Source organism: Acomys minous, assembly GCF_964271855.1.
Source record: "Acomys minous genome assembly, chromosome: 2".
Classification (NCBI taxonomy): domain Eukaryota; kingdom Metazoa; phylum Chordata; class Mammalia; order Rodentia; family Muridae; genus Acomys; species Acomys minous.
In genome coordinates, this window is record NC_140484.1 from 51,812,560 (window position 1) to 51,834,313 (window position 21,754).

The window sequence follows — 21,754 nt, forward strand, 5'->3', positions numbered from 1 at the left end:
AATTCATTTTTCAATACTTGTAAAACAGAGCTGGCCATAATGAGCCTAGCCTTTAATCCCAGCACTCAGGGAGGCAGAGGCAGGTGATCACTATTAGTTCAAGACCAGCCTGGTCTACAAAGGGAGTCAAGGACAGCCAAGGCTACATAGAGAAACCCTCTTTCAAAAAGCCAACAAGAAAAACTTAAAACTGGTCATGAGCCAGGCGTGGTGGCACACACCTTTAATCCCAGCACTTGGGAGGCAGAGGCAGGCGGATCGCTGTGAGTTCGAGGCCAGCCTGGTCTACAAAGTGAGTCCAAGACATGGAAGCAAGATACCTATATACATAAAATTTTTAAATCTTAAAAAAAAAAAAAAGGGCTGGAGAGTGGCCTGCTCTTCCAGAGGTCCTGAGTTCAATTCCCAGCAACCACATGGTGGCTCAGAGCCATGTATAATGTGATCTAATATCCTTTTCTGGTCTGCAGCTGTACATGTAGGCAGAGCACTGTATACATAATAAATAAATAAATCTTAAGGGGGAAAAAAAGAAAGAAAAGAAAAAGCCTGTCACCAACCTGAGTGGGGAAAAAGGTTTCTGGTACATTTTAATGAAGGGGTTTCCCAAATGTTTTTCTTTACTAGAACTGGTAAACAGTGTTACTTTTCTTGCTGTGACCAAAATACCTGGAAGATCCCTCTGTCCCCACTGCATTACTCTCACATTCATAAACCTCCATACAGACACATCTGAATATACACAATTAAATAAGGGCCAATTAAGACTACATGGGGGTGGGGGTGGGGAGAAGGGGAGACTATACAGAGAAACCGTTTCAAACCAAACCCAAATCAGACAAAAAAACCAAAACAACAACAAAACCCCACCAGGTGAAGTGGTGTACACTTTCAATCCCAGTACTCAGGAGGCAGATGTAGATGGACCACTGTGAGTTCCAGCCTAGCCTGGTCTACATAGAGAATTCCAGGGCTGTCAGGGCTATGTAGAAAAAGCCCGTCTCAACCAAAAACAAAAAGTCAAAGTAAAACCTATACCAGCTGCCTAGCAGGCAGTCTTGGGTTAGGTTTCCAGCATTCATAAAACCGGGCATGAGCTGGGTGTGGTGGCACATGCCTTTAATAATGGTGTCTCTCCACACCAATAAAGCCGTAACTAAGAAGTTGGAGGACCAGGCGTGGTGGCGCACGCCTTTAATCTCAGCACTCAGGAGGCAGAGAGAGGAGGATTGCTGTGAGTTCCAGGCCAGCCTGGTCTACATAGCAAGTCCAGGACAGCCAGGGCTAACACAGACCCTGTCTCAGAAAAACAAACAACAGAAGTTGGTACCAGGAGTAGGGCACTGCTGTGATAGGCCTGACCATGCTTTGCTCAGAGGAATTGGGCTTTGGAAAGCAGTGGACTGCTTAATGGGCCATCAACAGTAGGTCCCTGTTTGGGTGCCAGTCGCCAGGATCCAGGTGTGGGTGAGGTGAGGGCCTGAAGAAGGGTGGATGGAAGAGTGAAGAGGAAGGAGGCAGGCAGGAGGACTGGGAGTTTTACACCCTGACTGATTGGCAGTCACAGTGCCTCTTATACAAAACTCAGTAGGTAAGGATAGATGCGTTTTGTTCCAAAACACAGGTCATATAATTTTTGTCCCTAGACACATATTTTAACTTCTGCTTGGTCATAAGTTTAGTCATCATTGATAAACCATGACCGAAAAGAAATTATCTTTCACAATCATTTTTTTTTTCTCATCAACCCCATAACCCGACTTTTAATACTGAAAATTTCCAAGCCAGCCTGGACAGATAGTCATGTCCCAAACATGATTATTATCAACTTTTAATAATCAGAGTGCAAACTGTCATTAGACTCAATAAAAAGCTGAAGCCAAAGCTGCAGCAATTGTTCAATTTCTGGCTAATGCTAGCAGTGTATAGCGAGAAGCAAGAGCCTCCCGGCAAGTGCGAAGCCGCAGCTGACAGAGGCTTGCACAGTTCAACACCTGGGCTACTGAAGGGTCTCTGAACTAAAGCAGCAGGGTAAGTAATTTAAAAAGCCTGTCATGAGCAAAGTTCTGAGTCTTTCGATACTGAGGTACAAGAGGTGAGAGTGTCACAACAACCTCTAATTAAAGGCCAGCAGCCCAGCCAGCAAGGTGGCTGATGCTGTAATCCTCCCAGCTTCTAGGGGCTGAGGCAGGACAGCCACTGAATGGGCTAGCCTAGGATACACAGTGACTTCTAAGCAAACCTGAGTCAGGGACATCTCAAGATTACAGGAAATTAAAATCCTGAGGAAACCTGAAAAAGGCAAAGGTGTGAGGTACCCTGGCCACAGATTCTGGTGAGGCCAGGTGGCCGAGGTGAGGAGAGATAGGTACATGAGGTGCTGTTTGTTTATATGGCAGCAGACAGAAAGCACTGCAGCTCACAAGGCACCATGGGATGTGTCCCGAGCTGTGCTTAAGAGGCAGAGGTCCTAGGCTGCATCCTTAACTATTAGAATCACTACTGAACGTAGGCAGGGAGTCGGCAAGATTGTTGTTAAGGAGCCACAGTACAGGGTGAGGCACCGAGTGCCAGAGAGGAACTGTGAACAAGTGACACGCAGCACATTCCAGCCAAACCCCATTTCCTTCCCAGTCTGCCCACAGCTGAACAAGGCCTCCACCATGGAAGAGGCTTCACTTCACCTTGAGTGTCCCTCCACACAGAGAGCAACTCAGACACCAGTGTAAGTCATCACCCACCAGGGGTTTAATTTTTTTAGGTCAGTTCAGAAAGGGGCCGCGCCTTGTCTCTATCCAAAGGAAAAGATCTGCAGGGCACCCTGGGAATGTCCAAGCCCGGAAAAGCCAAGGGGTAGTCCCTGAGCAAGTAGAGAAGTGGGTCCTGGGGGCTCAGGCTGCCTCCTCCTCCTCCTCCTCTTCAGTCTCCTCCTCACTCTCATGATACTGTCTGTGGTTGGTGTTGACAAAGAGGTCAGAGTCATCTTCAGAACCTGACTCTTCTCCCGACAGCTGTGGCTCAGCAGGGAGTTCTGGCTGACTCTGTCTGTGTGAGCAAGAGGACAGAGTAAGTAACATCTTTTGGGGAAACCAGATCTATAATCCAGGCTCAAAAAACCAGGACCATCAATTACACAATCAGGAACCAATGTGTTTCTGAAAATCCAAGAGCCCCAAGGCCTGGTGTGGTGGCACAAGCCTGGTATTTAGGAGGCTAAGGCACAATGGTGAGCCTGACGACAGCCTGGGCTACATGAGATCCTGACTCAAGAAATAACAAAAATCAAATTGGGAGGAACATCTTCTGGAGAGCGGAGAGCAAATAGAGAAGCCAGTCAAAGAAAACAGACTCAGGGTTCCCTGCCGCCAACCCTTCGTGGTTTCAGTGAGGGATCAGCCACTCTAGTGCAGTGCCACTGACACATCACGAGCAGACACATTGTCAGCTGACTTGAGTTCACATTTTCTAACCACTGATGCACTAAGCCAGCAGCTCTCAACCTTCCTAATGCTGCAACCCTTTAATACAGTTCCTCATGTTGTGGTGACCCCAACCATAAAATTGTCACTTCGTAACTGTAATTTTGCTATTGTTATGAATCATAATGTAAAGACTTGACATGGGACCCACAGCTGAGAACCACTGCAGTAACAACTGCGTAAGCATTAGTTTTCTTACTCTCTGTGAAATCCTGTCTCTTACATGAACTTTTGTTTTGTTTTGTTTTGAGACAGGGCTTTTTTTGTGTAGCCTTGACTGTCCTGGACTCACTTTGCAGACCAGGCTAACCTCGAACTCAGAGATCCACCTGCCTCTGCTTCTCAAGTCCTGGGATTTAAGGCGTGCGCCAACACTTCCCAGCTCCTTTGCTTGTTCTTAAGAAAAGGCTTCATGTAACTCAGGCTGGCTTTGACCCATGTGTAGACCATGCTGCCCCAAACCTTGTGAGTGCTGGAATTACAGGCATGTAATACTGTATCAAGTTAGGAACATGTCTGAAGATATTAAATAATGCACTAAAGCCAGGCGTGGTGGCGCATGACTTTAATCCCAGCACTTGGGAGGCAGAGGCAGGTGGATTGCTGTGAGTTTGAGGCCAGCCTGGTCTACAAAGCAAGTCTAGGACAGCCAGGGCTACATAGGGAAACCCTGTGCTGAAAAACCAACCAAACAAACAAACAAAAGCACTAAAGTCACTTGCCTACTAATTAGCAAAGCCACAATTTTAATTCAGAAAATACTGGTAACTGCGCATTCTACTATATGTGCTGGCGTTCTCAACAGGGGAAAAGCAGGATCACCTTTTCCTTGAGGCACCAAGGGGTAGACTTGTACTGCTGGGGGCTGGCCTGGTGATACGTATTCGGATGCTAGCTACTGGTCCTAAGATCTGGTTGCTGCCCAGATGAGCACATTCTCATGTACACCTGTCCCATGTAAAGCTTGCCTAAGAAACTATTCCTGTTTGACCAATAAAAAGCTGATACCCGGACAGGTCTGGAGGAAGGTAGGCCTGAGCGTTTTGAGGACAGAAGGATCAGGGGAGAAGACAGACAGGCGAGAGCCATGTGGGTTGGCGTCGAGAAAAGCCGCCCAGATTAGAGAATAAGCAAGTATTTATGGACAGACATTATTAGAGCAGATGGTGTAGGATGGGGGCTTGGGAGATACAGACAGCTCAGGAAGTAATACCTGCCATGCCTCAGGTGAAATAAGGCTATTCTAAAATTTATCAGGTGTCTGTGTCTTTTATTGACTATGACAGTGGGTTAGATAATACTGCCATAATAATTAAAAGGCTAGTAATAAACACTATTAGGTCAAACTTTTAAATTAACCACAACTTTGTACTTTCTATCTTCCCTGGACCGGGGCTTGCTCCTCACCTGTTCACACTGTTCTGCTTCTCAGCTACCTCAGAGAAGGCCTCAGGCCTGTGACAAGAGAAGAGTCAGGTTAGAGAGCAAAGAAAAACCTCTCAGCAAAAAGCAGTTCCAAGTGTCCCTCTTGGGGTGGCATCGCCTCCTCTCCCCCACGCCCAGGTAGGACGGTCCACTCCCCAGAGACCAAGTGATCCTACCAGTGCCCCTCCTTCTGCAGGGAGCGGACGTGGTTCTTGCAGAGAACAAAAGAGATCTCAGCTTTCACCTTTTCTCCCTCTTCAATAGGGTCAACAATGAGGAAGTCCCCTACAGACGACAAAAAACAAAGCCACCCTGTTGTAAGGAGGAAACCAAGGCCAGGGCTCGGTATTGTAAAGGAATGCGTCTAACCTCTCTTGATCCAGATGTTCTTGCGGTATTTGGAGGGCATGCTTACCAGGAAGCGCTGCCCTTGAGCTGTCTCTACCTCATGCAGATTGTTCCCGGGAGTCCTGAGGACCTGGACCAGGAAAGGCCAAGAATCAGCCACGCCATCAGTCAGATCAAGCATCCTTCTACTCGCATGGAGCCCTTTCAAGGGGAGTACAGAACAGCTTGGAGCAGCGTCACCCACCTTCACAATCTGCTGCTGGTCAGAAGGCACCATGTGCTCCCCCAGCACCTCCTGCACCACATGCTTCCTCTTGGTGGCCTGAGACATGCTGCACTCGGTCCAGGGTCGTTAGGATGCGGAGACTGTCAGCTCTTCTTCCAGAGCTATGTGGATGGCAGGGTTAGAAGCCAGGACCGCTCTCAAGAGAAGCAGCCTCATACAGCAAAGTGCCACTTTGTCCTGTTAAAGATGTGAGCGCTAGGAGCCTGGACCACTTGCTGCTCTCGCAGAGAATCCAGGCATGGTTACCAGCACTCGCACAGTTTACAGTTGCCCCTAATCCCAGTCCCAGGGGATCCAACGCCCACTTTTGGAGACATATATACAAATAAAAACACCAAATACAAAATTAATAAAATCGTTAAAAAACAACATAAGCAGCTGGGTGTGGTGGCGCACGTCTTTAACCCCAGCACGGGGGAGGCAGAAGCAGGCAGATTATTGTGAGTTCGAGGCTGGCCTGGTCTACAAAGTGAGTCCAGGATAGCCAAGGCTACACAGAGAGAAACCTTGTCTGGAAAAAGCAAAACAAAACAAACAACAAAAACAAAAACGCCATAACATAAGCTTTAGCCAGGTGCTGGTGGTGTGCATCTTTATTCCTAGCACTTGAGAGGCAGAGGTAGGCAGATATTTGTAAGTTCTAGGTCAGCCTGGTCTACATGGGGTGACCACATCTCAAAAACCAGACATGGCCAGAGAGATGTTCAAGACCCAGCACCCACACCTGATGGTTCACAGCCGTCTCTAACTCCAATTCTAGGGGATCCAAGGCCCTCTTCTGGCCTCCAGAGGCACTTGCTACCCAGAAAAAATTAAAAACAAAACAAAACCATCAATATTGGTTTTTCGAGACAGGGCTTCTCTATGTAGCCCTGGCTGTCCTAGACTCACTTTGTAGATAGACCAGGCTGGCCTCGAACTCAGAGATCCATCTGCTTCTGCCTCTGGAGTGCTGGGATTAAAGGCTTGCGCCACCACCCTTTATAGTCTCAGGGATGGATGGATGGATGGATGGGTGGGTGGGTGGGTGGGTGTGTGTGTGTGTGTGTGTAGGGGTGGCTCAAGCCTTTAATCTCAACACTCTAACCCCAAGACATGGAGGCTGAGGCAGGCGCAGTTCTGTGGAGCAAGGAACCAGCCTGATCTACATACTGAGATGCCCTCTCGATAACAAACAAAAAAATTAAGTAAATAAAATGAGATCATGGAAAATCACCCGGTACAGGGCAAGTCTCAGTGCTGTTGTGATGATGGAACCAGACGCGCCTGCCAGGCCAATCTTTCTGACGCCTCTGGAAGAAGTTATAGGTATACTATGTGCTGCGTGCCCCGAGTCTAGGACGGCCATACAGCGCTCGACCTCAAAACGCACCGCAGGCACAGACGACCGTCACGATCCTTCACGCTCAACGACCCTTCGAGAAAAGATCCAATCCCAGCACTCACCTGCTCGGCGCTACACAAGCAAGCTCCGTTTTCCAGGTTGACGGTCAAAGCAGCTCGTCCTCGACTCACTTTCAAGACCGAGGCAACAAAAGCAAAGGAATGCGACTTGCAGGCGGACGCTCAGCCTCAGGCCTCCGGCGTGCCTGCCTTTCGTCGGAGGGCTTGAGGAGATAGACCTGACTCTGAGGAAACCGCGCCGAGAATTGCACTTCCGGGGCTCTCGGTCGCCCTCCGGATGCCCCGCCCCTTGGTTGTCCGATCCTTTAACTTTTCCCTTGACCAAGTCAGGCAAACCCACGTCTTCGAGTTCCAGCCGCTAGGCAGGAAAAAGATCCAAGTATTCCCCTTGAAGGCCTCGGTCCCACAGACGGGAGGGGCCGCCAGAGAAACCAGACCATAGAAAGCAGCGTGGGCTTCCTGGGAGGGGAACGGAAAACAGCGACAACTGTGGGCCGCGACTCTATGGTTCGGGGATGGCTAGACGCGCCCAATTCGGGTATTTCTTTTTAAGGCGGCTCAAAAGATGACCCGGAAACGGAAGTCGGAGAACGTTCCAGTAGCTTGAGGAGCGGCGGAGTGGCGCGAGGAGCCGTTACCAGAGCCGGAGCAACCGGTGAGCGTGAGCGGCGGAGCAGGGCTCCGGCTGGAGGTCGGAGGCGGCGCGCGGAGGCAGGAGGGAGAGGAGTCCCCATCGCAGAGGCACGCCTTTGCAGCGGGGCGGCCAGGCCCTGCGGGAGGGGCGGTGCGCCGCGGCGCGTGGAGGCGGCGGGGCGGGGCGGGGCGCTTGGGGCGGGGCCTGCGGGGCCGGAGAGGCGTGGGCTCCGGCGGGCTTCGGGAGCTGGCGTGCGGCGGCGCTTGTTGGCCTCTGGAGGGCGACGAGGGTGGTGAGGCACTCTTCTTGCTGTTCCAACCACGTGGTGGTTCCCAAAGGGATCAGTGTCGGCCTAGCCAAGGTCACCGAGAGCCACAGCTTCAGGGCGGGCCTTGGCCTCGGAGGCTAGGAATCTTCCAGTTGCCCTATGAGCGCCACCTGTTAACAGGGCAAGCTAGTGTTTCCCAGGGCCCGCAGAAAGTGGAGGTTTCCGAATAGCCCGGAGGGGAAAGACCTTCCCTAGCCCTCGGCTTTCTCAGGCAAGGAAGCAGCCACGATAGCTGACCTAGGTGATTGCCCTTAGGAGCTGTGGTCTTCAGCCCTAACCTGCCTTTTTTTGGGATTCCCAGGTTAAGCCTGATCAAGATGACAACTTCCCAAAAGCACCGAGACTTCGTGGCAGAGCCCATGGGGGAAAAGCCAGTGGGGAGCCTGGCCGGGATTGGTGATGTCCTGGGCAAGAAGCTGGAGGAAAGGGGCTTTGACAAGGTGTGGGGGTGGTTACAAATGCCAGGGAGGGTAGGAGTGAAAGCTGGCAACAGATGTTTCCAAGCAAATTGCGAGTGAAGGAAAAAAAAAGGTGTATGGGAGGGCAGGAACAGTGGTACATAATTTGAAGTGGTTTGGGGCACTTCCTTTATTTTTGTGTGTGTTTTAGTTTGGTTTTTGAGACAGGGTCTCTGCTTCACAAATGCTGGGGCTAACTACCGTGGACCCTGCCCTTCGTGTGCGTTAAATGCCACAGGAGGAAACTAGGCATAGTGAATCATGCTTAGGACCCCAGCACTTGGGATGGTGAAGTGAGAGGGTTTCCCGTGGAGTTTGATGCTACAGAGAACAAACCCTGTTAAACAAAACAACCAAAACAAAAATGGCCTTGGCCTCACCAGTACTCACCAGCTGACCCTGCCTAGCTACAGAGATCTGGCCCCTTCTGCCTGGTACCAACACAGTCTTGTTGCTTTCAGCCCACAAGACACTTAGCCACGTGCCCTTTGATGTTTTGCAGGCGTATGTGGTCCTTGGCCAGTTTCTGGTGCTAAAGAAAGACGAAGACCTCTTCCGAGAATGGCTGAAAGACACATGTGGTGCCAATGCCAAGCAGTCCCGGGACTGCTTTGGGTGTCTTCGAGAATGGTGTGATGCTTTCTTGTAATGTTCCCTGGGAGCCCCCTCAGCACCCCAGCCACAGCATAGAGTCTCCAGAGTCTGCAGCCGGGTGGGGCTCCTCCCAGGCCTCCATGAAGGAAAAGAACTGTTGTCACACTCACCTCCTACGTACTCCAGGTCTCTGGGGAGTTCTCTCCCCTCAGCATTTCAACCTTTTTGGAATTCTTACCCTTGCATGCCCTGCCCTCCCACCTCCCCTTGCAGTTCCATGGCAACAGTTATACCAGCTTTCCTGAGTGGATTTCTGGCCCCTTTCTCCCTCCCTTCACCATCTGTTGGATGCCCTTTGGCTCCCCCCCCCCTTTTTGTGGTGGCAAAAATAGTCACTGTCCTTATAAAGATTTTTAGATGAATAAAGTCAGTGGCCTTCATAATTGGTGTTCTGTGTTGGAAATCAAGTGCGCTGGAGTTGTGTCTTCCCCAGGAGCCCAGCACCTTCACTCCTTATCAGTGCACACCGAAACTGGTGGCTTCCATTTCCCCTCCCAAGAGGGAGCCACCCTAGCCATGTAGGCTTTGGGCAGGTGCCCTAGGTGTCCCAATTCCTAAATAGTGTGGGAGAGGGTGTGGGTTGATTTCTTCCTGGGAGCCAGGTAGGCTGTAGGCTTCTAGATGTCAAGTCAACAGTTGGTCTAGGCAACACCTGGTGGAGAAGTCAGTGGGAGTCAGGGTACCAGGAAGAAGGCAGGCAGGATGTGGTAAGAGTTCCCCGCCAAGCATCATATCATGTGCTCTTTGAGCCTCTGGGAAGAATGGGTAAGTCTTCTGCTGTTTGTTCATCGGTCAGAAATGCAAAGACATGGTTAAAACTTGAAGACTGACTTCCATCCCATTGTTTTTGAGGTCCCATTGGGAGCCAGCCCTGAAACTAGTATCTTTGTAAGCTTGTCTTAAGTTTTCTCTGTGCTCTCCTGGGGAGCCCATGTTTTATTTTGGAGAGGTAAAGAGATTGAGGGTTCAGAAAAGCTAATTTGCCCATAAACTTGCTGCAAGAAAGTAGCCAGTGAATTCCTGCTGTAGTTTGGGAGCCTGTGTTTCTATGTCATGTGACTCATGGCCCCTGAGCTTCAATTTCCTTATGGATGAGGGTTGTCGGGACCAGGTAAGATGCTGTGTAACGCTCGTTCCTCCAATAGAAAGCATCGTTGAGCAGTGACTTGCTTATGGTGCAAGTGAAATGCTTTTCTGCATGATTACTGTCTAGGAAGGCAAGGATGGCAGTACAAGACTGGGTGCAGTATGAGAAGATTTCCATGGACTCACGTTGAAGTGAATGTGAGTAAGATGGTCTCCACTAATACTAGAAACTTACTCTAAAACCTGAGTGAGGAGATGGGCACAGAATTAGTGAGGGTATTTTTATCAGTAAAGTCCTCCCCCAGAATACATATCAGAGCCGCAGTCAAGAAAGTGTCTGGGCTGGGTGGTGGTGGCACACACCTTTAATCCCAGTACTTGGGAGGCAGAGGCAGGTGGATCTCTACAAGTTTGTTCAGAACAGCCGAGGCTACACAGAGAAACCCTGTCTCAAAAAAAAAAAAATGTCTGGGGCATGGCTCGGTTGGTGGAGTGCTGGTGTTGATACATGCCTCAGTATTCATAATTGAGAGTTAGCATGAGGACCTGAAGTTCAAGGTCATCCTTGGCTACAAAGCAAGTTCCAGGCCAGGCCAGGGTTCATGAGGTTCTAAGTGGTCTACGGAGATGGCTCAGCAAGTAAACACTTGGCTGTGAAAGCAGGAGGAGCCAAGTTCAAGTCCATAGCACTCACATAGAAACAGGCATGGTTGCATGTGCCTGTAACCCCATCACTCCATGGTGCAGGGCAAAGAGAATCCAAGGACTGGCAGCCCAGTCTGCCTGAGACAGCTTCAGATACAGCGAGAGACCATCTCAACAAGTGAAGTGGAAAATGATGACGCTGCTGACATCCTCTGCCGCCACATGATTAGGTAAAGGAGTCACCCTTCAACATACACAAGGAAAAAAGGGGCACTGGCTGGGCATGTGGTTTATGGTAGGATGCCTAACAGTCATGAGGCCCTGGGTTCAATTCCTGGTACTGCAAGAAGGGGGAATACCGGGCGTGGTGGCCTTTAATCCCAGCTCTCAGGAGGCAGAGGCAGGCGGACCTCTGAGTTCAAGGCCAGCCTGGTCTAGGAAGCCAGGGCTGTAACAGAGGAACCCTGTCTTGAAAACACCAAAAATGTTGGGGGGCAGCATAATAGGGAACTTGGTAGAAGATCTTTGAAAGGCAGCCCCAAGGGAGCATTTTAAAATAGGGTTCACTTTCATTAGAAATCAGGAAAAGAAGTGTCATTAATGTATACCCGATTGGCAGAAGTCTTAAGTCAGACAGTATCAAGTGTTGAGCAAATGGAGCAACAGGAACTGATCTCTAGTTGGTGGGAGTAATTGCTGTGAGCACCATGGGAAAACAACTGAGTGTTATTTTGCAAAACTGACACACCCCATGAGCCATCAATTCCATTCTTAGGACTGTGCCAGTAAGTACCTCCTGAATACCTACCCGCACCAGGGCGTTAAGAAATGTTCACAGCTGCCTAGGCTGTGAGACCCTGAGTACAGGTGGCTCCCAGTGTGAGTTCTTGCAACTGCACAGTGCGGAAACTGCACAGTGCCAGAGCAGCAGGCGCAATAATCTCAGTATGGGACTGTGGACACAAAACCATGTGGTGGTGGTGGTGGTGGTGGTGGTGGTGGCAGCAGTGGTGGTGCACACCTTTAATTCCTGCAGTCAGGAGGCAGAGGCAGGTGGATCTCTGAGTTCAAGGCTAGCCTGGTCTACAGAGTGAATTCCAGGGCAGCCGGGACTACACAGAGAAACCCTGTCTTAAAAAAACAAAACAAAACAAGACAAAAACCCCAAACCCATGTTTTATTCTTGTGATTTCTGTGCTTGGGTCTTGCTCTCTAATCCTGGCTAGCCTGGTATTTGCTGTGTAGTCCAAGATGGCCGCAAGCCCCTGGCAATTCTGCCTTAACCTCTTGAATGCTGGGATTGCTGTTCTACACTATCACCTGCTTCCATTCATGCTCAGAAGCAAATTCTTGCTTAGAGATCCCTATATAGACAGTGAAGCTACAAAGAAAACCAAGGAATTGCTTACTGTCAAAAATTAGTGATGGGAGCTGGGTGTGGTGGTGCACACCTGTAATCCCAGCACTTGGGAGGCAGAGGTAGGCGGATAGCTATGAGTTCGAGGCCAGCCTGGTCTACAAAGAGAAACCCTGTCTCGAAACAAAAACAACCAACCAAATTAGTGATAAGGCCTAGGGGTGCAGTGCTGCTGTAGGGCTGGCTTAGTATACACAGTGCCCAGGCCTTAAACCCAGACACCAAAGTGTTTAAGAAGAAAAAAAATCAGTAGTAAAGTGGGAGGAATCGCCAAATCAAATATTTGGAGAAGGAAGGTTAATGATAATGGAGAGGCTTATAAGTGAGAGTGACATTTTCATTTTCTGGTCCCAGACGTGGTAAAATTGTTGACACTAACTTGAACAGTTCTTCAGATGTAGCTAAATGATAGAAAATAGCACCTAGCATGTGTTAAATCCTGTTTGATGTCTGTCGTCTCATACACAAAGCACATGAACATGTGTGTGTTGTGTGCCCTGTTCTGTGTACTAGTGGTATTTCAGAACTATAAGATAAAAGCAAACACAAAAATAACATCCTGGGGCGTGCCAGGTGTGGCAGAGCATGCCTGTAATTGTAGGGGGCTGGTCCTGTGCGCTGTGTGTTCAGATGCTGGTTTCTGAGGCTGAGATCTGGAAGTGGGGGCTGGTCCTGTGCGCTGTGTGTTCAGATGCTGATTTCTGAGGCTGAGATCTGGATGTGGGGGCTGGTCCTGTGCGCTGTGTGTTCAGATGCTGGTTTCTGAGGCTGAGATCTGGATGTGGGGGCTGGTCCTGTGCGCTGTGTGTTCAGATGCTGGTTTCTGAGCCCTGAGATCTGGATGTGGGGGCTGGTCCTGTGCGTTGTGTGTTCAGATCCTGGTTGCTGAGCCTGAGATCTGGATGTGGGGGCTGGTCCTGTGTGCTGTGTGTTCAGATGCTGGTTGCTGAGGCTGAGATCTGGATGTGGGGGCTGGTCCTGTGTGCTGTGTGTTCAGATGCTGGCTTCTGAGGCTGAGATCTGGATGTGGGGGCTGGTCCTGTGTGCTGTGTGTTCAGATGCTGGTTGCTGAGGCTGAGATCTGGATGTGGGGGCTGGTCCTGTGTGCTGTGTGTTCAGATGCTGGCTTCTGAGGCTGAGATCTGGATGTGGGGGCTGGTCCTGTGTGCTGTGTGTTCAGATGCTGGTTGCTGAGGCTGAGATCTGGATGTGGGGGCTGGTCCTGTGTGCTGTGTGTTCAGATGCTGATTTCTGAGGCTGAGATCTGGATGTGGGGGCTGGTCCTGTGCGCTGTGTGTTCAGATGCTGGTTGCTGAGGCTGAGATCTGGATGTGGGGGCTGGTCCTGTGTGCTGTGTGTTCAGATGCTGGCTTCTGAGGCTGAGGTCTGGATGTGGGGGCTGGTCCTGTGTGCTGTGTGTTCAGATGCTGATTTCTGAGCCCTGAGATCTGGTTGCAGTTCAGACATGGGCATTGTCATCTCTGGTCTCAATGTTGTATAACATTTTTTTGAGACCTTGTCTCAAAAAAAAAAAAAATTGGCTGGGAGGTAGCTGGGCTAGCACAGACTGGTTAGGATAGATGAATTCTGCCCAGTAATAGTGCTCTAAAGCTTATTAACAAACCTAATAGGTCCCTGAGTCAATTATTGGGGAGTTTAGGTGGGTATTAGAAAAGGAAAAGATCCCATACTTTTTTTTTTTTTTTTGAGACAAGGTTTCTCTGTGTAGCCTTGGCTGTCCTGGACTCTCTTTGTAGACCAGGCTGGCCTTGAACTCACAGCGATCCATCCACCTGCCTCTGCCTCCCCAGTGCTGGAATAGAAGGCGTGCGCCACCACTGTCTGGCCATACTAGTGCTTTTAAATTAAGATATAATTTCAGCATTTGGGAGGCAGAGCAGGAGGACTGGGAATTGGAGACTAGCCTGGGCTCTCTAGTAAGTCAGTCCCCAAAAGCATCTGAACAACACAAGCAAACCATGAACACAAAACAAGATTTGAGCCTCTACCAATCAGGAGATGAGTCAGAAACTGTCCTGACCTCTTCCGGGGACGGTGCTTAGAGGCACTCAAAATGGTCCAACGTTTGACATACCATCGTAGGCTCTCCTACAACACAGCCTCTAACAAAACTAGGCTGTCTCGAACCCCTGGCAACAGGATTGTTTACCTGTACACCAAGAAGGTTGGAAAAGCACCTAAATCGGCATGCGGTGTGTGCCCAGGCCGACTGCGTGGGGTTCATGCTGTGAGGCCTAAAGTCCTGATGAGGCTGTCCAAGACAAAGAAGCACGTCAGCAGGGCCTACGGTGGCTCCATGTGTGCCAAGTACGTCCGAGTCAGGATCAAGTGGGCTTTCCTTATTGAGGAGCAGAAAATCGTTGTGAAAGTGTTGAAGGCACAAGCACAGAGTCAGAAAGCAAAATAAATACGTAGCTTTTTTAAGTAATAAAGGTAAAAAAAAAAAAAGAAAAGAAAGAAACTGTCCTGATGTGAGTATGGATAACTGTTCACTCAAGTCTGGGTCTAGCAAAGCACACAGCCCACCTTAGAATGGGCGTGACCAGTGACAACACTTGCACTTCCTACTGTACCCAGACCTCCAAGGTGCACGGGGTGGGGGTGGGGCTTGCAGTTAGGTCATCATCAGTGGCCCTGCAGAGCTGCCAGAAGCAGGCCAACCAAAAGAGGAGTAAAAACTTAATTTTGGGGGGTTAGGCATGGTGACACACACCTTTAATCAGGCAGGGCTGTTTGATTCTCTGTACTGGACCGTGACTATCCTTGGTCACAGAGAAGCGTGGCAGGCAGAGGGCTGACTGCTGGGAGGAGGCTGATGCCAGGCTCACCCTCCTTGTCCACTGCGCCCCCTCTGCAGAAGCTGCGCTGCAACTTCGAGCTCCTCCAAGTCCCCTGGAGGAACACCACCCAGCTTGTCAAACATGACTGCATGCAGGTGTGACCAGCCCCAGGGTGACAGCAGCAAGACCCCCAGGGACAAGCACAGCGGCGGAGGCACCTCAGGGCCATGGGCCACACCTGCTGCAATAAATTTCCAGCTCTGCCTCTTTTTTGAGACGGTTTCTCTGTGTGGCCTTGGCTGTCCTAGACTCACTTTGTAGACCAGGCTGGCCTCAAACTCACAGCGATCTGCTTGCCTCTGCCTCCCGAGTGCTGGGATTGCAGGCGTGCACTACCAAGCTAGGTTCAAGCTTTGTTCTGTTGAATATTTTTAAAATCACTTTATCTGTTTATCTGAGTGTGAGGGTGAGCATGCACGTGGCGCATCATGTGTAGAGGCGAGACAGCAGGTTGTGTGGTCAGTTCTCTTCTTCCACACCGTGGGTCCCAGAGATCAAACTCAGTTTTGCCTGAAAGTATCTTTATCTGCTGAGCCATTTCATAGCCTCAACTGCAATATTCTGTGCACACCTTACATGGCAGCTGAAATTCTTCACCATTTCTCTCCTCAACCGAACTTATCGGAAGCCAGGCATGGTGGCGCACGCCTTTAATCCCAGCACTTGGGAAGCAGAGGCAGGCGGGTTGCTGTGAGTTCGAGGCCAGCCTGGTCTACAAAGAGAGTTCCAGGACAGCCAAGGCCACACAGAGAAACCCTGTGCGGGGGAGGGGGTGAGGAGGTGTGCGGTGCGGAGAAGGCAGTTTGGTTTAACACAACTAAGTAGTCAGTGGTGGCTCGAAAGTCTGACCCCAGCTATCATAACGTAGCATCCTCTTTTCACAGCCCAGGGTCCCTTCCTTCTAAGTGAGCCCTCATACCTCACTTCTGCCACCAGGTGCCTTGGGGGACTGGGTTTTGGGAGTTTCAGGCTCAGGCTAGGGTCCTGCAGGCTGTGAAATGAATGTCCTAGCAGCTAAATACAGTAGTTAAATAACAGATCATACTGAGCAAATGAAGAAACGTAGTATGCCTACTTTCATGCAAAGTTAAAAAGTCAAATTTTGCTTAGTTATTCAAACATGTATGATAAAACTACAAAAAAAAAAAAAGCAAGAAAATGATTATAGCAGAGCCAGGTGTGGCAACGCGTGCCAGCCATCCCATTATTCAAGAAACAGATGCAGGGGCATGGGCAGGAGTTCCAGGCTACATATGGATACCCTGTTTCAAACAATGCAAAACAAAAACTCAATATTAAAGAAAATTTCTAGGGGTCTGGGGAGAAGGCTTAGAGGTTAAGAGTACTGGCTGCTCTTCCAGAGGACCAGGGTTCAATTCCCAGCATCCACATGGCAGCTCACAACTGTCTGTAACTTCAGTTCTAGGAGATTCAACATAATGCATGTGAAATAAAACTAAATAAATAAAAAGAAAGAAAAGGTCAATGTTTTTTTCACGACAGGGTCTCTCTGTGTTAGCCTTGGCTGTCCTGGACTCAATTTGTAGACCAGGCTGGCCTCGAACTCACAGCGATCCTCCTGCCTCTGCCTCCTGATTGTTGGGATTAAAGGTGTGCGCCACCACACCCGGCTCGCCACCTTAGTTTTGAGACAGGGTTTCTTGCTGAAACTGGAGCTCACTGGTTCTGTTAGACTGGCTGGCCAGCAAGCTTCCGGGATCCTGTCTCCTCAGGACTGAGATTCCATGCATGTATCACCATATCTGGCTTGTTACATGCTTGCCAGAGATTTGAACTCAAGCTCTCATGCTTGCGCAGAAAACACCTTAGCAACTGCGGCATCTACTGTGGGAGTGTCCTATGAAGCCCGGGCCACCCTCTGACTCACAAGGCTTGAATCTCTTGCCTTAGCCTTCTAAATATTGGGACTACAGGCATGAACTGCCACATTTGACTTTGGTATTTTTGGTGGTGAGAGCTCCTCTGGCCTTTCGTTTTGTGATATGTGGCTGGCGTTGGCGTCAGTAGAGGCTGGGACTGAGACACAACTCCATGCTGTCTCCCCAACAGCTTGAGGAGGTACCCTAATCTTTTAGAACATCAACTAAGGTAGACATTGTATCTTCGGCTTTCATGTGGGATATATTCAGAAGAAACCTGTATGAAGTAGATTTGGGGTTTGTTAAAGATAGAAGGGCCCGGGGCTGGAGAGATGGCTCAGCGGTTAAGGGCACTGATTGCTCTTCCAGAGGTCCTGAGTTCAATTCCCAGCAACCACATGGTGGCTCACAACCATCTATAATGTGATCTGATGCCCTCTTCTGACCTGCATGCAAGCAGAGTACTGTATACATAATAATAAATAACTTTAAAAAAGAGAGAGAGAGAGGGCCCCTTGGGGAAAGAATGAAGAGCAGGTGCCAGCTTCCCAGAGCCCCAGAGCCACAGCTCATTAAAATACTGTTGTGTTGTGTTTGGGTTTGTCTGTTTTTTTTTTTTTTGTGGTGTTGTTGTTGGTTGTTTTTTGTTTGTTTGTTTGCTTTGTTTCCGCCAAGACAGGGTTTCCCCATATAGCCCTGCCCATCCTGGAGCTCGTTCTGTAGACCAGGCTGGCCTAGAACTCACAGAGATTCACTTGCCACAGTGCTGGGATTAGAGGCCCGCACCACCACTACCCAGCAAAAATCTCTCTCTCCCTCTCTCTTTCTCTCTCTCTTACACACACACACATATATACACACACACACACACACACACACACACACACATTCACACACACACTCACACACATACTTAAATACACACACTCACACACACATGCTCACATACACACACTCACACACATACTTACATACACACACACATACTCACATACACACACTCATATACACACACACACACTCACACACACAGACACACACACTCACACACACATACTTACATACACACACTCACACACACACACATACTCACATACACACACTCATACACACACACACAGACACACACACACTCACACACACATACACACACATACACACACACACACACACACACACACACACACACACACACACCATGCATTCATAGAAACAGCCTCCGGTACCTCAGGCTTCTTTTGTTGGGCCTCACTAAATGGGCCTCCACTAACTGTGGAGCAGTCTGGCGCAGCAGTTGAGCCCTGGTGCCTTTTCTTTTGGCTTCCTCCCCCTCCTCTCCCCTCCTTCCTTCTCCCTCCCTCCTCCTCCCTCCCTCCTCCTCCCTCCCTCCTCTCCCCTCCCATCATTTGCCTTCACCAGCTTCAGTAAGCTGCCTTAGCAACCCCTGCATTAATTCTCTTCACAAGAATCTTTCCCTTAACTTGCTTGGAATAAGAGAAGTGTAAGAGGGAAACTATGAAGAAACAGGGCTGGAACAATTGTGGGACCATTGTGTATTGTCATGAGCAGGGAAGAGGGTTAGGATGAGGCCCATAGCATGCTGAGTGACCCAGACTCCTCCTTATGGGGTGTTCCTTGCACAGTGCCATTCCTTTGGTGTCTACAATACCCGCCATCTTGCGGATTCTCGTGTTATGTGGCTAAGGGAGCCACTCCATGTTCCCTAAAAGGTCCAGAGGACACACAGTAGGTGCCCCTCCTTCTTTCACTTTGCTTTTTATTTTGGTGAGTTATCGCAAGATGGTTGCCACAGCAGAAAGGCAAGCATGGGCTTCTTTAAAATCTAAAAACAAACTGGACAGTAGTGGCACACGCCTTTAACCCCAGCACTCAGGGAGTCAGCCTGGTCTACAGATCAAGTTCCAGGACGGCCAGGGCTAGGCAGAGAAACCCTGTCTCAAAAAACAAAACAAAACAAAACACACCTAAAAATGAATAACAAGCCAACACATTTTGTTATGTTTTGCATTTGTTTCTTGAGACAGGGACTCCCTTTGTAGCCAGCCCTGGCTGTCCTGGAACTCACAGATATAGCCGCCTGCTTCTGCCGCCACAATGATTGGCTAAACGTGTGTGCCACCAGACCCAGCCATTTTTACTTTATGTGTATGAGTGTTTGCCTGCATGGATGTTGGTCTGTGTACCACGCAGGTGCGGTGCCAGAACAGGCAGAAGAGAGCGTTATATGTTCTAGACCTGGAGTTACAGGAAGTTGTAAGTTGTCATGTGGGCGCTGGGAGCCAAATCCTGGTCCCTGAAAGAGACGCAAGCTCTCTTAACCTCTGAGCTTATCTCTTTAGCAAGGGTATGGTCTTCTTGAGGGAAGGTCACTATTTCTGAGATTTAGGGATTTCTGCTGAGATTCCTAGAAAATTGTAAGTTTACAGATGGCCGGGGGTGGGGGGGTGGGGGTAGGGGGGTACAGAGGGTGGGAGAGGGGGGCACGGAGAGAGACTGGCCCTAAGATGATGCTAAATTGTGTTAGAGTCCTTGATTCTCAACTGGTGAAAGGTTTCAACCAGACTAGTGTGAGGAAGTCCTTTTCCCTTGCATGTCTAGAGTTTTCCTCGTCTTTCTGCCTACCTCACAGGCATGTTCAGCCTCACCCACATACATGGCACTGTCACACAGGCCACAGCCTGCCCACGTTTCAGTCCTAACTCCTCCAGATTATAGCTAGACCCCCAGCCAGAGCCCTCCAGAGCACACTCTTCCCTGGCCCCAGTGCACATGGGTTCCCTAGCTTGGTCTTCCTGGCTCTGATGCTAGACCCTGGTGGGACCCTGTATGACAGGCCATCTGCACTGTTTGCTCGTCATTTGTCTCCCTGGCTCCCCCACAGCTTTTGTTTCTGGAGGTTCTGAAACCTGTTCCGTCTTTCCCTTGAGGCGTGGGCTGTGTGTGAGACAAGCTGGCAAGCCATGAACCCTTTATCGGGGCCCTGTATTGCAACCCACATAAGTTCCTGGATCAATCTTGGGAAAGCAGAGGACAAAGGGCTTTTAGCCTCTACAGTATAATCAAGTGGCCTCTTGCACGTCCAGATCCAACTCGGCAGCCAGGCATGGTGGCGCATGCCTTTAATCCCAGCACTCGGGAGACAGAGGCAGGCGGATCACTGTGAGTTCAAGGCCAGCCTGGTCTACAAAGTGAGTCCAGGGCAGCCAAGATAACACAAAGAAACCCTGTCTCAAAAAACAAAAAAAAACAAACAGAAAAACCAGATCCTTCTGCGCCTACCAAAGAGAGCAAGGCTGGTGTGCTGTGGGGAAAGCAGACCTGGTCAGGGAGGATGGGAGTGAGGCTTCTTCTAGTATCTGTGTAAAGTGTCCAGCAGGCTGAGCCTACCCACCCACTGGCCTAAGAACATGCATGAGCTTGTTCACAGCTGGGTCCCTCAGCCTCTCTAGTCTTACGTGTTCAGATGTGGTCCTAGAGCTTAGGATGGTCGAGCCCACTGGTCCCAGGGCTTTCCTTCTGTATCCCAATGTATCCCTGGGAAGGAAGAAACAAGGGCTCTGTGGATGAACATAGCCCAAGTCACCTTCCTTACCCTATCAGATGGCATGCCAGTAATATTGGCAGCATGGAGTGACAGCTGCCAGCTGTCCATCATGATCTAGGTGTCCCCTGCATTAGGGCTCTCTGTGTGCCACTGCTGGGTCTGGATGGAGTGCCAGCTAGGCCCTCTGTTCAACAAAACTGTCTTTATTCTCGGAGGTCTGAAGCAATTTGCTCCGCTGAGCCGCATCTCCATTCCACAGTGCAAACGGGGAAACCTCATCCAGCTGCACATGGGACAGCCCTGGCATTTAGGGGACCTCCTTCATGGAGCCACCAATGGATTACAGGTGTCCTTTAGTCACTGTTGAGCCGCAGGTGTCCTTGTTATAAAGTTTTCTTTCCAGGATGTGATAATGACAGAAGGGGCAGAGCCCGAGGGATGGAATGTCCTCCACCTACTTGAAGGCTCAGACAAGAGAATTCTGGGGACAATGAGGGCCTGATCCCAGTGGGAAGTATGGTCTGTTGTTTATCAAGCTCTCCTGGGCTAGTAGCCAGAGAGGAGAGCTGTGGGCAACCTAGGTCAGGAGATCTCTGAGCCGCAGCGCAACTGGGGACTGTGTCCTGTGGCCAGTGGGGATGGCCAATTTTTAGCTTATGCTTGGCTCAAGACCTTTGCAGGGTGGGGCAGCGCACATGTAAAGAGCACATCTCCATGTAGTGGGCCTTAGATCCCTGTGGGATAGCCTGGAATTCATACCCTGGGACACTGCTGGCGTGCGAATGCTAGCCCAGGTCCCACTACTGACCCTTCCCCTTAGGACATATTTCTTACTAGGAAGAGGTACCAGCCACTGCTATGCAAAGCCTCCATGAGAATGAAACATGTCAGGCCCGGAGCAAAGCCAGGTGCAGGGCAAGAGCCTGGAATTTGACATTACCGTTCTCGCTCCTTTCTTCTCTCCAAGACTCCAGTTTAGCCAAACGACCACAGATTAACTCTGAATGATGAGTTTGCTTTTTGTTTTTTGTTTTTTGTTTTTGTTTTTGTTTTTTGTTTTTCAAGACAAGGTTTCTCTGTGTAGCCATGGCTGTCCTGAACTCTCTTTGTACACCAGGCTGGCCTCGAACTCATCGATCTGCCTGCCTCTGCCTCCCTGAGTGTTGGGATTACAGGTGTGTGCCACCATGCTGGCTGAATGACGGATTTGTAAATGAGTCTAACCATCTCCTTGCTTGTGAGAAGAGACAGCGTACTGAAAAGTCCTTGGAAATCGCTAGGTTG

General features: G+C 49.8%; 3 protein-coding genes across 7 annotated transcripts; 2 read left to right on the plus strand and 1 right to left on the minus strand.

The window, feature by feature from the left end:
* Nucleotides 1-2,726: 2,726 nt before the first annotated feature.
* EIF1AD (eukaryotic translation initiation factor 1A domain containing) lies at nucleotides 2,727-7,413 on the minus strand. The gene is made up of 6 exons (XM_084773809.1): nucleotides 6,985-7,413; nucleotides 5,497-5,715; nucleotides 5,274-5,382; nucleotides 5,081-5,189; nucleotides 4,887-4,934; nucleotides 2,727-3,045 (listed from the first exon to the last, which is right to left on the minus strand). The coding sequence occupies exons 2-6, from the start codon at nucleotides 5,581-5,583 to the stop codon at nucleotides 2,892-2,894; spliced, it is 507 nt and encodes a 168-aa protein (XP_084629935.1). The 5' UTR covers nucleotides 5,584-5,715; nucleotides 6,985-7,413; the 3' UTR covers nucleotides 2,727-2,891.
* A 37-nt stretch (nucleotides 7,414-7,450) lies between these two features.
* Nucleotides 7,451-9,399, plus strand: BANF1 (barrier to autointegration nuclear assembly factor 1). 5 transcript variants are annotated; one of them, XM_084773810.1, is made up of 3 exons: nucleotides 7,451-7,597; nucleotides 8,206-8,344; nucleotides 8,865-9,399. In XM_084773810.1, exons 2-3 carry the CDS (start codon nucleotides 8,222-8,224, stop codon nucleotides 9,009-9,011), a joined length of 270 nt encoding a protein of 89 aa, XP_084629936.1. In that variant the 5' UTR covers nucleotides 7,451-7,597; nucleotides 8,206-8,221; the 3' UTR covers nucleotides 9,012-9,399. The 5 variants fall into 5 exon arrangements, with proteins under 5 accessions (XP_084629936.1, XP_084629937.1, XP_084629940.1 ...); XM_084773811.1 differs by having other exon boundaries at nucleotides 7,546-7,683; XM_084773814.1 differs by lacking the exon at nucleotides 7,451-7,597 and adding an exon at nucleotides 7,845-7,868.
* Nucleotides 9,400-14,210: 4,811 nt separating this feature from the next.
* Nucleotides 14,211-14,632, plus strand: LOC311592876 (large ribosomal subunit protein eL34-like). The gene has a single exon (XM_084773735.1). The coding sequence runs from the start codon at nucleotides 14,239-14,241 to the stop codon at nucleotides 14,590-14,592; it is 354 nt and encodes a 117-aa protein (XP_084629861.1). The 5' UTR covers nucleotides 14,211-14,238; the 3' UTR covers nucleotides 14,593-14,632.
* Nucleotides 14,633-21,754: the final 7,122 nt, after the last annotated feature.

Excerpts from the sequence above, each read along its gene's own strand:
- EIF1AD (XM_084773809.1), bottom strand. The coding sequence starts at position 5,583 with ATGTCTCAGGCCACCAAGAGGAAGCATGTGGTGCAGGAGGTGCTGGGG. Across the intron at positions 4,935-5,080 it reads CTGCAGAAGGAGGGGCACTG|GCCTGAGGCCTTCTCTGAGG; the intron begins GTAGGATCACTT and ends CTCTTGTCACAG. Across the intron at positions 3,046-4,886 it reads AAGCAGAACAGTGTGAACAG|ACAGAGTCAGCCAGAACTCC; the intron begins GTGAGGAGCAAG and ends TTGCTCACACAG.
- BANF1 (XM_084773810.1), top strand. The coding sequence starts at position 8,222 with ATGACAACTTCCCAAAAGCACCGAGACTTCGTGGCAGAGCCCATGGGG. Across the intron at positions 8,345-8,864 it reads AGGAAAGGGGCTTTGACAAG|GCGTATGTGGTCCTTGGCCA; the intron begins GTGTGGGGGTGG and ends GATGTTTTGCAG.
- LOC311592876 (XM_084773735.1), top strand. The coding sequence starts at position 14,239 with ATGGTCCAACGTTTGACATACCATCGTAGGCTCTCCTACAACACAGCC.